This window comes from Corythoichthys intestinalis, chromosome 14 (assembly GCF_030265065.1).
Source record: "Corythoichthys intestinalis isolate RoL2023-P3 chromosome 14, ASM3026506v1, whole genome shotgun sequence".
NCBI lineage: Eukaryota > Metazoa > Chordata > Actinopteri > Syngnathiformes > Syngnathidae > Corythoichthys > Corythoichthys intestinalis.
In genome coordinates, this window is record NC_080408.1 from 2281032 (window position 1) to 2296096 (window position 15065).

Sequence of the window (15065 nt, forward strand, 5' to 3'; positions counted from 1 at the left end):
AATATAGATTTGGTAGCGTTAGCAGCACAGCAACAAAAAGCTAGATGCGGGCGTAGTAAACGGCCGCCATCTTAAAGCAGTACACTTCCCTGCAAGGCTGTTGTAGCGAACCTTCCAAATAAACCTAATTAACTTTTTATCTAAAATACTCCTAAATCGGTAAAATATTGACTTGAATCTATCTTTAAAATAGTTTTAAAACTTTCACATGTCGAAAGTAGACAAAAGGGAAATTATGGAATGACGGGAGCAATTTTAACAACTTTAACGGTTGATTCACAACATTAAAATAATTGAATGTAGTTTAAATCTGCTGATATAGAATGGGGACTAGAGTTTTTTATTTACTGTTATTTTTGTATATTTTTTTTTACTGCTAATTGTTAACTTGATACTGAAATAGTAGTTTGGTTTAGCCTGAGAGTATTTTTGAACAATTTTGGAACTAATGTACAAAACATTTTAAAAAATAAAAATAAAAAAAGTGGGGGGTGCATCAATAATCGTTTTATAATCGAATCGGAGCCTCTGAATCGTAAACGTAATCGAATCGTTAGGTGCCCAAAGATTCCCAGCTCTACTAATAATTGTGACACACATTATTTGATGTCAAATAATTATTTCTTTATGTGCGATTTTTTTCCCCACTGAATAAATGCACTTGTATTGAAGGTAGGATTTTTCTCTTTTTTTCCATTAAGGTCCCATATTATTTGAATTTTAAAAAATGATTAGAAGCTAAAAAACAGATCTTAACCAGGGGGGCAAATAATTATGGAGGGCACTGTATAGTAGGTGTGTTTTATAACCTGAAAAATCCAGTAAATGTCAAGCGTTTCCTTTTTTTAGAAGTTGAGATCAGTATATGCTCACTTTCTTGTCCTGGCTCGTGACCAAACAGCGAGATATGAGCGGGCTGCTGCGGTTGCTGCGGCTGAATAGTCTGTTGTTGCTGTTGCTGCTGCTGCTGTTGCTGAAGTTGCTGTTGCATGGCCTGTTGGTTGTGGTGCTGAATAGCTTGCTGCTGATGATTCTGCAGTTGCTGTTGCTGCATCTGCTGAATTTGTTGTTGTTGTAGAAAGTGTTGTTGTTGTTGCTGCTGTTGTAGATGCTGTTGGTGTAATTGCTGCTGATTCTGTTGTTGCTGCTGTTGTAATATCTGCAAGCGTTGCTGTTGCTGGAATTGCTGGAGCTGTTGTTGCAGCGCTTGCTGCTGCTGCAGCTGCTGTAGGCCGGGACGTAAGAGTTGCTGAGGGCGAAGCTGCTGCTGTTGTTGTTGCTGCTGCTGCTGAGTGAAGGCATGTTGCTGTTGCTGTGAGAACATTTGCTGTTGGTGCATTTGCTGTTGTTGCTGCTGCTGCTGCTGCTGCTGTTGTTGGAGGAACTGATGCTGTTGGGACATTTGGGGAAAGCCCTGCTGTTGAACCACTTGAGGCTGTTGCTGTTGGTGATGTAGCTGCATCATCTGATGTTGCTGCTGTTGCTGTTGGAGCTGCATCATGGGGTGTTGAGCTTGCTGGGGTAACTGTTGGTGGTGTTGTTGTTGGACCGTCTGATGGGATTGTTGTAATAATTGCTGCTGCTGCTGCTGCTGGGCAGTGAGTTGTTGGCCGACCATTTTGGACTGATTGAACAGAAGAGGATTGATGCTGTTTGGAGTTGGGGGATGGCTGTGATTTGTTTGGGGCTCTAATGGCTTTCCCTGGTTGGCTGTCAGATTATGGAGAATCTGGAAAAGAGGAAAAACAGGAAAGAAGGTACCACTGTGCTTGTTTTTTTTTGTTTTTGTTTTTTTTTTGGGGGGGGGGGTCATACAGTGTTGGCCTAAGGTATTGGCAATTCTGTCAGATAATGCTCAATTTCTCCCAGAAAATTATTGCAATTACAAATGCTACAGTAGTAATATCTTCATTTATATTGCTTAATATGAGAAAACACAAAAGAAAATGGGGAAAAAAATAATAGACCATTATCATTTTACACAAAACTCCAAAAAGGGGCCAAACAAAAGTATTGGGAAAAAAAATCATGTGATGCTTCTCTAATGTGTGTAATTAACAGCACTAGTTACTTACCTGTGGCACATAACAAGTAGTGGCAATAACTAAATCACACTTGCAGCAAGTTAAAATGGATTAAAGTTGACTCAACCTCAGTCCTGTGTCCTTGTGTGAACCACATTGAGCGTGGAGAAAAGAAAGAAGACCAAAGAACTGTCTGTGGACTTGAGAAGCAAAATTCCGAGGAAGCATAAGCAATCTCAAGGCTATAAGTCAATCTCCAAAGACCTGAATGTTCCTGTGTCTACTGTGCGCAGTTTTATCAATAAGTGTAAAGCCCATGGCACTGTGGCTAACCTCCCTAGATGTGGTCGGAAAAGAAAAATTGACAAGGGGCTTCAACGAAAGATTGTGCAGATGGTGGATAAAGAACCTCGACGAACATCCAAACAAGTTCAAGCTGTCCCGCAGTCCGAGGGTATAACCGTGTCAACATGTACTATCCGTCGGCATCTGAATGAAAAGGGACTCTATGGTACGATACCTAGAAAGACCCCACTTCTGACCAAGAGACATAAAAATCCAGGCGGGAGTTTGCCAAAACTTACATGAGAAAGCCAAAAACGTTTTGGAAGAATGTTCTCTGGTCAGATGAGACAAAATTAGAGCTTTTTGGGAAAAGGCATCAACGTAGAGTTTACAGGAAAAAAACGAGGCCTTCAAAGAAAAGAACACGGTCCCCACAGTCAAACATGGCGGAGGTTCCCTGATGTTTTGGGGTTGCTTTGCTTCCTCTGGCACTGGACTGCTTGGCTGTGTGCATGGCATTATGAAGTCTGAAGACTACCAATAAATTTCATAGTATAATGTAGGACCCAGTGTGAGAAAGCTGGGTCTCCCTCAGAGGTCATGGGTCTTCTAGCAGGACAATGACAAAAAACACACTTCAAAAAGCACTAGAAAATGGTTTGAGAGAAAGCACTGGAGACTTCTAAAGTGAGTCCAGACCTGAATCCCATAGAACACCAGTGGAGAGATCTGAAAATGGCACCCTTCAAATCTCAGAGACCTGGAGCAGTTGGCCAAAGAAGAATGGTCTAAAATTCCAGCAGAGCATTATAAGAAACTCATTGATGCATACCGGAAGCGGTTGTTTGCAGTTATTTTGTCTAAAGGTTGTCATACCAAATTTTAGGCTGAGGGTGCAGATACTTTTGTCCGGCCCATTTTTGGAGTTTTGTGTAAAATGATAATGATTTTTTTTTTTTTTTTTCCATTCTCTTAAATAAACAAAGATATTACTACCAAAGCATATTAGGGCTGCAGCTATCGAATATTTTAGTAGTCGATTAATCGATGGACTACTTAGTTCGAGTAATTGAGTAATCGGATAAGGAACATGAAAAATTAAAATACCTGAGCTGAGCCTCAAACTTTTTTTTTTTTTTTTTTTTTTTTTACAATGCTCTTAACAAATGGTTCAGACACATTCCCACAAAAAACGGCTAAATATACCTATAAACTAAATCAAGAATGCATTAAAACACATTAGATCAAACAAAAACGTAGCTTACGTTGGTCTTAACAGGGAGCAGTTGGATTCAGCCATGTGAAACGAGGCAGACCAGAGGGCAGTGTATCCACCTTGATCACAAAAATTGCAAACACTTTCAAAATAAGCCATTAAAAGGCCACTTTAATGAAACGAATATTCGAAGCAACTAAATTTAATTCGAATATTTTTTGTAATCGAATACTCGAATTAATCGATTAATCGTTGCAGCACTTAAGCATACAATTGCAATCATTTTTTGGGAGAAATTGACCATTATCTGACAGAATTGCAGGGGTGCCAATTAAAGATGTCCCGATCGTTCGGGATGTCTGATCACATCATTTTCAAAGTATCGGAATCGGCAAAAAATATCGGACATGGCTTTTTTTAATATATATATATATATATATTTTTTTTTTTTTTTAATTTAAATCGTTTTCTAATTGTATTTAACGTTACGGACAAAATGTCTTACACTCATCCAGAGTCTTCAGTTTTGTCTTAAAGTAGGGCTATCAAATTTATTGCGTTAACGCCATTAACTAATTTTTTTTAATTAATCAAGTTAAGTAATTAATACATGCGCTGCACGACCCACTCATGCATTGTCGCGTTCAATCTATAAAGACACCGTTTTACCTGTAGATAGCGCTAAAAGGCAGCGTATAATGAGTAGAGAGAACACTGACAGCCTATGGGCCATTTTTTATGTGGCTAAAGCCTTACAATACCTCTCTCAGCAATTAAATATAACGTGAGAATGTGGGGAAGAAAGGTAGTAGTTGATCATTTTCTTAACACCCTATGTTCTTTCCCAACGCAGAGAAGATATATCAATTGGTAGCCCTACGCAGTCATGGTTGCACTTCCCATCATGCATTTGGGCAGAAGTTAAATGGCTGTGGTATCATTTACTGAAAGCTCAATAAATAAACTAGATGGCAATATTTAGTCACAATATACAAAGTCACATTTATCCTTTAAAAATTACAAGTCTTTCTATCCGTGGATCCCTCTCACAGAAAGAATGTTAATAATGTAAATGCCATCTTGAGGATTTATTGTCATAATAAACAAATACAGTACTTATGTACTGTATCTTGAATGTGTATATTCGTCCGAGTTTTATTCATTTTTTTCTTAATGCATTGCCAAAATGTATATGATCAGGAAAAATTATCGGGAATGATTGGAATTGAATCGGGAGCAAAAAAAAAGCAATCGGATCGGAAAATATCGGGATCGGCAGATACTCAAACTAAAACGATCGGGATCGGATTGGGAGCAAAAAAACATGATCGGAACAACCCTAGTGCCAATACTTTTGGCCAGCACTGTACATGTTGAAAAAGCAATAAACCTTTTTGAATGTCTTACATGTGCTACATTGGTTGGTCGAATATTGGGCTGCATGTCAGAGTTGTTGGTAATGTTGCGGAGTGTTCTCGCTGCTTGGCTCCAGCCAGCGATGCTATCTGGAACCGATGCACCCCCTAAAAAGAACAAATCCCAGGTTAACTCATCGGCTGCCGTTGACGTCTACTAGCGACAAAGCCATTTCTTACCTTGGGCGTTTTGACCGATGACGGCAGCAGTGCGGACTTCTGGCGGGATAGCTCCGGCGCCGGGAGGCACGGTGGCGCACAGGTTGATCAAACCTCCGCCCGTTGAGGAAATGGGGTCTTTGCTACCCGGCGGCCCGCTCCGCCGCCGCGCGACGCCCCCCGCGAACGGCGGGGTGGGCGTCACCACTTCGGCGGGAGTCCAGTTGAGATTGGTTCCCTCCTTCTCCGTGGACGAGTCGTCGTCCGAGTCATCGAACATGCGCTCGCTGCGACGTTCGATTTTCCGCGGGGACGACGGAGAGACCGAGTTCAGTTTTTTGGGGCCGGGTCGTCTCCGGGGGCTGGACTCTTCAGACGAGGCGCCGCTAGACATTCGCGAACGCCGCGGGCTGTAGCTTCCGTCCGAGCGGGAACGCTGGTCGTAAGATTCCGGTTCGCTCTCGTCCACTTCTTCCGGCTCTACGTAGGTGAGTCGGGGGTGATAGAGCGCTTCGTCATTCCTGCTTTTTGCTGGAGAGGACGTTTGAGAAATGTTCATATTTAAAGAAATCCACAGATAAAAATACATGTAGTTCTTAAAAGATAAACGTTATTATGGGTTAAAATTAGGGGTGTAACGGTCCACAAAAATCTCGGTTCGGTACGTACCTCTGTTTTGAGGTCACGGTTCGGTTCATTTTCGGTACAGTAAGAAAACAAAATGCAAAATATACTGTAAATGTGCTAGCTAGAATTCTGCTCAAAAAGTAGCGGGTATTTAAAGATAATCCAACAACAATTTGGTCAGCTTTCTTTCTGAAAGAAAGAAGAAAAAAGTCATTTGCTAATGAGAAAAGCAATCCCAATGACAAAGATTTTACATGTATTTTCCAAATGAAATGCCTCAATGAGTCTTTTTTTTTTTTTTTCTTATGAACGGTTTTCAAAAGCTTTATTGGTGGATTTTCTCAAGTTAAAGCACCACACCGAAATTAATAAATTTAATTGTGTAAGCAGGGCCTGTGTTTTATTCTTATTATTTAATTACAAGTGTTTTAGCTAATTTTAATTTATTTTATTTAAATGGGCTATTATTTATTTTATTATGTGTTTATATTTTACAAATGTGATGTAGTATTCATTTATATTGTATATTTCATGTTGTATAACTTTAGTTCCTATTTGTTTTGTTGTGGTAGGAGGGTTTTGTATTGAACACGGGGCCGTGTTGGTTATTATTATAGCAGAGAAGACAGCAGTAAATCCACAAAAACAAGTCAACTGTGCCCCGATCTACCACCCAAGAGATCTGATGGACTCAAAAAGTGCGTTACGATTGCATATTAGTTTAAAAATCGACCGGATCCACCGTATTTTTACTCAAGTGACTTCCGGTCTGCCCGATCCTAGCTACCGGTAGTAGTATTGACGCAGGAGGGTCGCGTCTCGCGTCAAATAATAAACTCTGCCGTTGCGTTGAGCCGCTTCTGGGACACGTCTACCCCGCGGCCGCACTGCGACTGGTGTGCATTGGCTGATTGACTTTAACGCCCGCGTTTCACTGCGTTCTCGCTGCGGCCACGTTGTCGCGCCGTTGACGTTTCTGGGTTATACTGTCCTACCGTGTTGGTCCTCATTATAGTAGAGAAGACGGAGTAAACATAATCTACGCAAAGAAACTCTAACCCGATCGACTCACAGCCACGAAAAGTAAGGGTTACATTGCGTCAGAAACTCATTCGGTACGCCTCCGTTCCGAACCGAGCACCACGTACCAAAACGGTTCAATACAAATACATGTACCGTTACACCCTTAGTTAAAATAATTTGATATTAAAACCCCTCCCATCCCCATGGCCCAGGTCTAATTCTACCTCCCAGCAGAACCAGAACTTTACCTTTGACAGAATCTGTTATCCAGTCAGGAGTGACAATCTTAATACCGGGATGTTTCAGGGCACATTCATACTTGGCCTAAAGGAAAACAAATATACACAGATGAATTATGCAGTACGCAATTTGTTCAAATTGAACAAAAATCTCAGTTAACAAAAGAATAAAATTAATAATTGTGCGATGTCAGAGCTTCCACTTACCCCTTTTGGTTCATTCACCACCAAGTGTGTGACTTTTTTGTTAAGGTTCAGCTGACATTCTCCACCATAAAAGGTGATATATGCCCACAATGCATTGAGGTCATCTGGTAGCTGTGGAGAAACAAGCCGTTAAATTGTCTTTTAATGTCAAAAAATAAATCACATAACTGTTTATTTATGACTAATATCACAATTTTCTCCAAGGACAAGCTGTCGTAATATTTCAGTATTGTACACTCACACGAGGAAGACAGGCCGTCACTCCAAAGAAAATCTGTCCAGATTCTGGAGAGAACCCTGTGACTCTGTGGGGTTACTGGTTATGAAAACAAATATTCAACTTTTTAGAACTGCTTAAAATAAATGTATACTTTTTAACCACTGCATAAACTTGCTCATCGTGGAAGGATACGGTAACAGGTCTCCGCACCGGACCGAGAGGATCACCCAGGATGGCTGGAAAACACCAGTGATGCTTTTGAGTTAATCGTGTCTTTGAAATAATCTCCGCGTCACTAGCTTTTAATAGTATTTTTAAAATATTGTCGACATGTATGTACTTACCTTTGTGGAAAATAAAGAGAAAAGTAAAGTACCGTGATTTTCGGACTATTAGCTGCTATGTTTTTCCCCCTCATTTTGAATACGGCGGTTTATAGTCCAGTGGCTTATACTACGAACTGAGTTCAACCTCCCCAGAAGTAATCCAGTTTACCAGCGGGTAACCGGAGTTGACAAAACCTGGTTGTCTAGTTTGTGGTCAGTCGGTGCTACGACGCTGATTATGAGGTTGATTAGTCGAACGTGTGTCAACCCAGTCAGAGTTACTGCGCGTTCACATAAAAGGATGCGCGATGATCATGCGGAGTTATGAGGAATTAAAATCCACCCTCACCGCGAAATCGAACACCGTTTCAGCGAGTAGAACGCAACGGGTCTGTTGACAGCGAATTTACAGATCGTGTGATTTGTGAATGCGTCAATATGCCAGTTTACTTATGTCCATGCAAAGAAATAAAGCCTGCTGTCAGGACAATAAAATAAGATTTGGTACGTTAACAGTAAGAAATAATTTATCGCGCATCACCACATGAAGCAGGATAATTGTATGTTTAGTCCCATTGACTGTATGAATACGTATGTCCTTTTTTTTTTTCCTTAGTTTGGGCCTAAAAAATCAAGCCCGACCAGAGCCCGATCAATTAACTTGATTTGCAGGCCCGAGCCCGACCCCCCCCCCCCCTCCAAAATTTTATGTTATCTTTGTGAGGACTCAGGAGAAGAAGGAAATGCGGGATGCCATGCGTTGTTGCGTGAATTAAAGCCCGTCTTTTGTAACGAATTTTCAGTTAAACAAGACTGTAAGTTGAGTATTCAATAAACATTTATATCTTTTATATTTGTGCGTCTGTCCTATCAGTGGATTTGACATTTAATCTCTTCGAGTTGGCAGAAAAAAACGCAAGTTTTCTCAATGCAGTGTTTCCCACAAATGAACGAGACTGTGGCGGCCCGCCACAGTCTCGTTTGCCCCCCCGCCGAAAAAAAAAAAAAAAGATAATAATCAGATGCGTCAGTCAGCTGATTACACAGCTGTAGCCCACTCCACTCTACTACCCGCGAGAGCGCGCGCGGGTAGTAGAGTAGCTTTTTAGAGTAGTATTTTAATTTATTTATTTAAGAGACGCAAGGGGAACGAGTAGGAAGAATGGGAGAACGAGCGAGATAGCGAGAGATATCGGTCGCATGTCTTAGCAGCATGCTGTTATTTTGTTATTGTTTTTCTGTATTATTGTTACCACAATCAAGTGGGTAAGCAAATACAGACTTCTCTCCTTCTTCCCCATATCCGGGGCATTACAATAGTTTGGATCGGACTTTTCGGCGAAAGTGAGCGGTGGACGGGCGTCTTGGACGGAAAGCAAACTTTGATTGAACTTGCGCGGAGAGGCGGGGCCCAAAATAAAGCTTTGCTCTATTTTCAGAGCGTTGGTCACAGTAAAATATTTATTAGTTCAAGCAGAGTAAAATGATACATATTCACAGTACAAGAACGTCGTTTCCGTGTCCATCGATTGGTAAGAAAAGGCTGTTTGTACGAGTGACGTGTGGGCGCTCCCGTCGGGGGGACATTTCGCGTGGAGTGGCTATTTTTCGGCACAACACCGACGCGCCAACTTCAAACAGGAGTTGGATAAATGCGCCCCCCCCCTCCCAATTTCGCGAGCTCTGGGACACTTGAAAAATGACTTTCATACCTCTCCTTGCTAAGTTAATGGTACCTCGATGTGCGTTTGTGTGGAAATTTAGTTCACGAACAACGGGGAAAAAACTATTCACCTTCTCACCGAATCAAGAAAAACTCTTTACACGGCCATTAGAATTCCCCCAGTCCTGTAAATGGGTCAGTTGACAGAAGGACTGTTATTGTTGTGGTAATGTAGTACTTATGAGGGTCAAATAAAAAGGAAAAAGGAGGGCTACGACGGCGGTCTGAAACCCGCGGCTCTTGGGCCGCATGCGGCTCTTTAGTGCTGCTTCGGAGCTTTTTTTTTTTTTTTTTTAATGGAAAAAGATGGGGGAGGGAAATATATTTTTTGTTTTAATAGGATTTCTAGGAGGACAAACATGATACAAACATTCTTTCAATTCATTAATATTGTAATGAAGTTAAACTTGTGGTGTCATCGTACAACAGAGTAGTCACGTGGTGCGCTATAGGATCCACTGCAGGGAAAATAAACATTTAATCATGAAGGCTAATTATGTATTTCTAGCCAACTTAGTCATTTTTATAGTAGGCTAATATAGCTAGTATTGATAATTATAAGGCTAGTACAAGGCTTTGAATTTTTTGCTGCTCCAGACATACTGTATCAGTTTTTTTTTTTTTTGGGGGGGGGGGGGGGGGGTCAAATATGGCTCTTTCAACAGTTTGGGTTGCCAACCCTGAGTCACTACGAGATGTAAGTCGTACTATTGCTACGAGAAAAAAAGTCGCATTATTAAATAGAGTAACGTAGCTGTAATCAGCTACGCATTTTACATACATGTACCGTAGCTGAGAGCTATAACATTAGCCTTGCTAATGAAATATTTCAAATATATCTTTGTTGTGGTTCTTCTTGGGGGAAAAAAATAATGAAGAAAAAAATAAAAAATTCGCCATGGCACGACATGGTGAGGCTGTCCGACTCCGATGCAGCCCACCACCAGTTTCAAAAAATCCTATGGGAAACACTGCTATGTTTACATAGTCTACATATTTCTATGATTATTATTAACTCATTTACACAACGAAATAACGCTGGAAAAGTCCGTTAAATATATTTCTTGTATATGAGAGCAAAGCTCCGCATTCGTTTACATTCAGCAATTTCAACGATCAATTTGAAGCGTTTCCATACCCCACTTCGAATCGCACGGCATACAGTGTTCTTACGCAGATATTCAGCATCACCATTGGAATGCATATATTGTCCCTGGCGAAAGAGCGCACGGAGAGGCACACAATCTGCCCGTTTGTGAGGGCCTGACTTCGGCGGGTTACATTATAGTGACGTCCGCCTCGATCAGTTGGCACAGGTAAAGAATTCCCTCAGCTGAAAATCTTTGATGGAGAACATCTTCCGGGTACGCCAGCGGATTCTGGCGGTCTCCAAAAACCCGTGCACTCCGAAGAGAGCCCCTCACAATCCGCGCGCCAATGTCGTATGGGTCGTCCAGGTACGCTGTCATTGTCAGGAGGACACGTCCGCGGCTGAGTGCTGTTTAATTATAGCGTGGTTAATTAGAAGTCTGGGGTTGAGCAAGATCTAACTCTGAGACGACCAGGTTTGGCATGTGGCGTGTGTTGCCATGGCAACACTTCTTGGTTCCAACATATCCACCTTTCGTAGTCTCGCTTAGCTGCGAACTTAGGTCGCACGTGATGAAGTTACTCTCGAAGTTACCTTGCTAAGCCAGAAAACTGGCTTCGTAGTATAGGCCACAGTGCAGCTTATTTGTTTATTTATTTGGGTTTATAGATAAAGCTTTATTTGACAGCGGCGTCATAAGACTGCCATAAGACCATCATAATTATGACATGACACTATCGTGGGCATCACTGAATGCTTATGACAGATGTCATTAAGTGTTATCCGGCAAAATACGTCACTAATTTCATTTATGTCCAGCTTGGATGCTTTACATCCATTCAAAAGTGTGACAATTTACCAGATAACACTAAATGACATCTGTTATAAGCATTCATTAATGCTCATGACAAAGTCATATCATAATTAGCATTGTCTAATGACAGTCTTATGGCACCACTGTCAAATTAACTGTTACCAAATACCATAACTAGCAATTAATGAAACAACTGGAACAGTAACTGAAGAAATAATTAGCACAGAACATGAATTTCGATAGTTATTTATAGAGGTGGGAATCTTTGGGCACCTAACGATTCGATTATGATTACAATTCAGAGGCTACGATTCGATTATAAATCGATTATTGAGGGGCCGGGTAATGACAAGCATGATGTTTAGCTACTCTCGCTCCGTTCCTCATTGCGTCCCAAAGACCGCGCAGCGCGCTGAGTGTGTTTTACTTCCGCTTTACTAGACATATTTCAATAATCGGAATTTGGATGTTTGTGCATAATTCTCGAATCTTCCACGGCCGAATCACGAATAATCTAAGAATCGGAAATTTCGCACACCTCTAATAACTAGCAATTAATGAAACAACTGGAACAGTAACTGAAGAAATAATTAGCACAGAACATGAATTTCGATAGTTATTTAAATCTGTAACGCTGCAATGCATGCTAGGTGGCATGTTTGACAACGACAGTGTTGACAGTATATGGCAGCAGAGGTTGACTGTCTCCCCCAAGAGAACAGTGATGGCTAAATTGAAGCTTCTTGAAGAAATGAAGCTTTGCAGCCAACTGGTTCAAAGCTTCATGGTGGTTCATTTGGTCTTATGACAGTATTATGATGCCTCTGTCAAATATAGTGTTACCGGTTAATATTTTTTGGTGTAAATATCCCATAATCCAGTGCGGTTTACCTATAAACAAATGGTAAATGGTAAATGGTGTTACACTTATATAGCGCTTTTCCACCTTTCAAGGCGCTCAAAGCGCTTTACACTATCTCACCATCCACCTACTGGTGACGCAGCACCAGGAGCAACGTGGGGTTCAGTGTCTTGCTCAAGGACACTTAGACGAGTTCATCAGGGTGAAGAATCGAACCCACAACCTCCGGGTTGGGGGACAATTACTCTACCACTGAGCCACGCCACCCCACAAATGCTGTTTTCGTGTCAAATTTGGTGGGTTGCGGCTTATAGTCAGGTGCGCCCTATAGTCCAAAAGTTACAGTATGTTGTATGTTCTTTTTTTTCCCATCAAAAGATTATAAAACAGAAATACAATGCATCGTGGCATATCGCTAACGTGATATAAAATAGCCCATATCATGATATAGATTTTTTCCCATATCGCACACAACAATAGGAGACTATCCAAAGATGATCCACTTGTACGTGAATTTTACAAAAGACAGAATTCATACCTTTACCACAGGCAGATCGAAAACTTCCCGGGATTCCCCCACTTCAGGGTTGTCCCCATCCTCAGCGATAATATGAGTGGCCAGAGCATTGTAGGAGACCTCTTTGCCTTTTCCGTCTTTTAACAGCTGCACCACCTGAAATATCAGCGAGCACGGCCAAAAAATGCAATTTAGTCATGATTTGGATCTTTCTATGATCAAGTCACGCCCACTTGACGTCCTTGCGTCATCATAGTTCCCACCAAAACTTCACTCCATCATCTAACTACCTTATCACAAGTGCTTTCAAAAGAAAAGAACGATTATTCCATTAAGTCACACCTTGGTGGACTTTTTGGCAAGAAAGTACACCTTCGCATAAAGTTGACAGTCACAGGTTGATGCAGATCTGTGACCATTAGCATGTCAAAGTTGTTCACCTTGGTACTTCTACATCACTCAGTGCAATCACTTACTATTTGAATACTGCATATGCAAGAAAAAACTAAGACATTGCTACACCGTCTAGAAATTGGTACTATTTCCAGTAGCTAACCATAAATGCCAATGGTAAATTCAAGTCCGCACACTGAAGAACCGAGTGAATATTAACTCATTCATCTATTCGCTTACGTTGCTAATAGAATAAATGTGAGGTATTTGATAGCCCATAACTTTGCCGAATGTGGTATGATTGACGCAGGCTCTCATAAATAAAATGTTCGCCAAGGAGCAAGCGCGCGAACGCGAGCAGCGTTCGACAGCCTGCTAGCCAGCTAGCTAGCTTGACAAACAAAACCTATTGCAATTCAATGGTGCTAGCATGCTATATGAGGCTAGGAAGGAGAAGCTAACATCCACACAGCCTCACCTTTGGGTCAATGTCCCCAACCACGTAGAATTTGACATCTTTAAAAAGTTCCTCAACAACCTTACTTTCCTCCTCAGACATGGTGGTCCATTAAGGTACTATGATGAAACATGTATGCAACCTGAAGCGATACGGCTTAAAACTAGAAGATAACTGCGCCTGCAGTAGAGCTTACTGTAGACCTGAGCTACTCTAGCGCCAAATCGCTGAGCGCGCCTTGGACTACACCATTCTCATGTGACAGGGGTGTTTTCAAACAAAACGCTAGAGTCTGAAAGTCTTTTGGGGGTGTTTTTACGCTATCTTCTGCATATTTATTAATTAAACTGATAAATTACCAAGGATATGCTGAGGATTTTTCGAGTGGCAAAGAAAACAAAAACATTTGACAAATGCGTAAACAAGTATTTTTCCAAGGATCCTGGACACCACTAACCCAGCCAGGCTAATGTTTTGACCCATTTCGTAGTAACCGTTTCCGCCCCAGAGAAGTCAAAAGTCAGGTTCTTTTGCTGTAGTAACAGTGCAATACATTGAAACAGAATACTTTATAAGATGTGGATTTTAAAGGTTCCTCATACTAATTCTAAGTCTGAAATGAGGTACACTTCAATTAATTTGAAAAATATTATGGCCTGCCACTTCTCTGCTGCAAATGGAAAACAGTAAAGGCCCTGCAGGCTGCAGTGGTTAAAGATGCGCGCAGGGGAGAGCGGGGTTGGTTGTCACATTTTTCATATGTTTTTGACTATTAATAGACATATTTTAGAACACTCAGTTATTTATTACAGGGAAGCTTAATATTTTGGCCTGGATTTGACATCCTCATTGTATATCTTCCTTTTTATTCTATTTTGTGAGTTATTATTAATCAAACATGACAACCATGCCCATTGTGGGAATGGTTAGCATTTTTTGTTTAATTCAATTGGGATTTTCTTTTTAAAATTATAGCAACATCTGAATAATTTGGTAACACTTTAATAACTATAAACCTATTTTATAAAAGCCCCCAAAAAGAATAGTGAAGACCTCAACATTTTTAAATTGACCCTATATAAAAGTATATGCCTCTTACCTCAAAGTGATGTCTGACTGTGGAGTAAAAACAATGTACAGGTAGTCCCCAGGTTACGAACAAATTCCGTTCCTAGGCTGACGACGTAACCCGATTTTCCGCGTAAGTCGGAATTTTAACCCTTTAACTCATTTGCTCCCAAAAACGTATAAATACGTTCTATTTTTAATTGTTTCAGTGTCCCGAAGACGTGTTTATACGTCTTTTAAGTTTGTTTTTTTGTTTTTTTAAAAAAAGACATCTCTGGGTCATGTTTCAATTTAGCTCCAAAGCACAAAGCTGAAAATTCTTTTTAAAGCACTAAAACTGGCCACTATAGGGCAGTAGCGCATTTGATAAGAGCTGCAACCTGATTCAACGGCCACGAAC

The 15065-nt window shown here is 40.9% G+C and overlaps 2 protein-coding genes across 2 annotated transcripts in view; one reads left to right on the forward strand and one right to left on the reverse strand.

The window, feature by feature from the left end:
• The window catches only part of paxip1 (PAX interacting (with transcription-activation domain) protein 1), a 36491-nt gene extending 22645 nt beyond the window's left edge, over positions 1 to 13846 (reverse strand). The window contains exons 1-9 of the mRNA XM_057856970.1: positions 13619 to 13846; positions 12769 to 12903; positions 7608 to 7651; positions 7437 to 7500; positions 7196 to 7306; positions 6998 to 7073; positions 5121 to 5630; positions 4933 to 5048; positions 874 to 1729 (exon numbers count right to left, since the gene is read on the reverse strand). Of these exons, the coding sequence (XP_057712953.1) occupies positions 874 to 1729; positions 4933 to 5048; positions 5121 to 5630; positions 6998 to 7073; positions 7196 to 7306; positions 7437 to 7500; positions 7608 to 7651; positions 12769 to 12903; positions 13619 to 13699 (1993 nt within the window). The 5' untranslated portion in view covers positions 13700 to 13846. The remainder of the gene's footprint in view (positions 1 to 873; positions 1730 to 4932; positions 5049 to 5120; positions 5631 to 6997; positions 7074 to 7195; positions 7307 to 7436; positions 7501 to 7607; positions 7652 to 12768; positions 12904 to 13618) is intronic.
• Positions 1 to 15065, forward strand: part of LOC130929637 (homeobox protein engrailed-2b) — a 50246-nt gene that overhangs the window by 5768 nt on the left and 29413 nt on the right. The window lies entirely within an intron of this gene.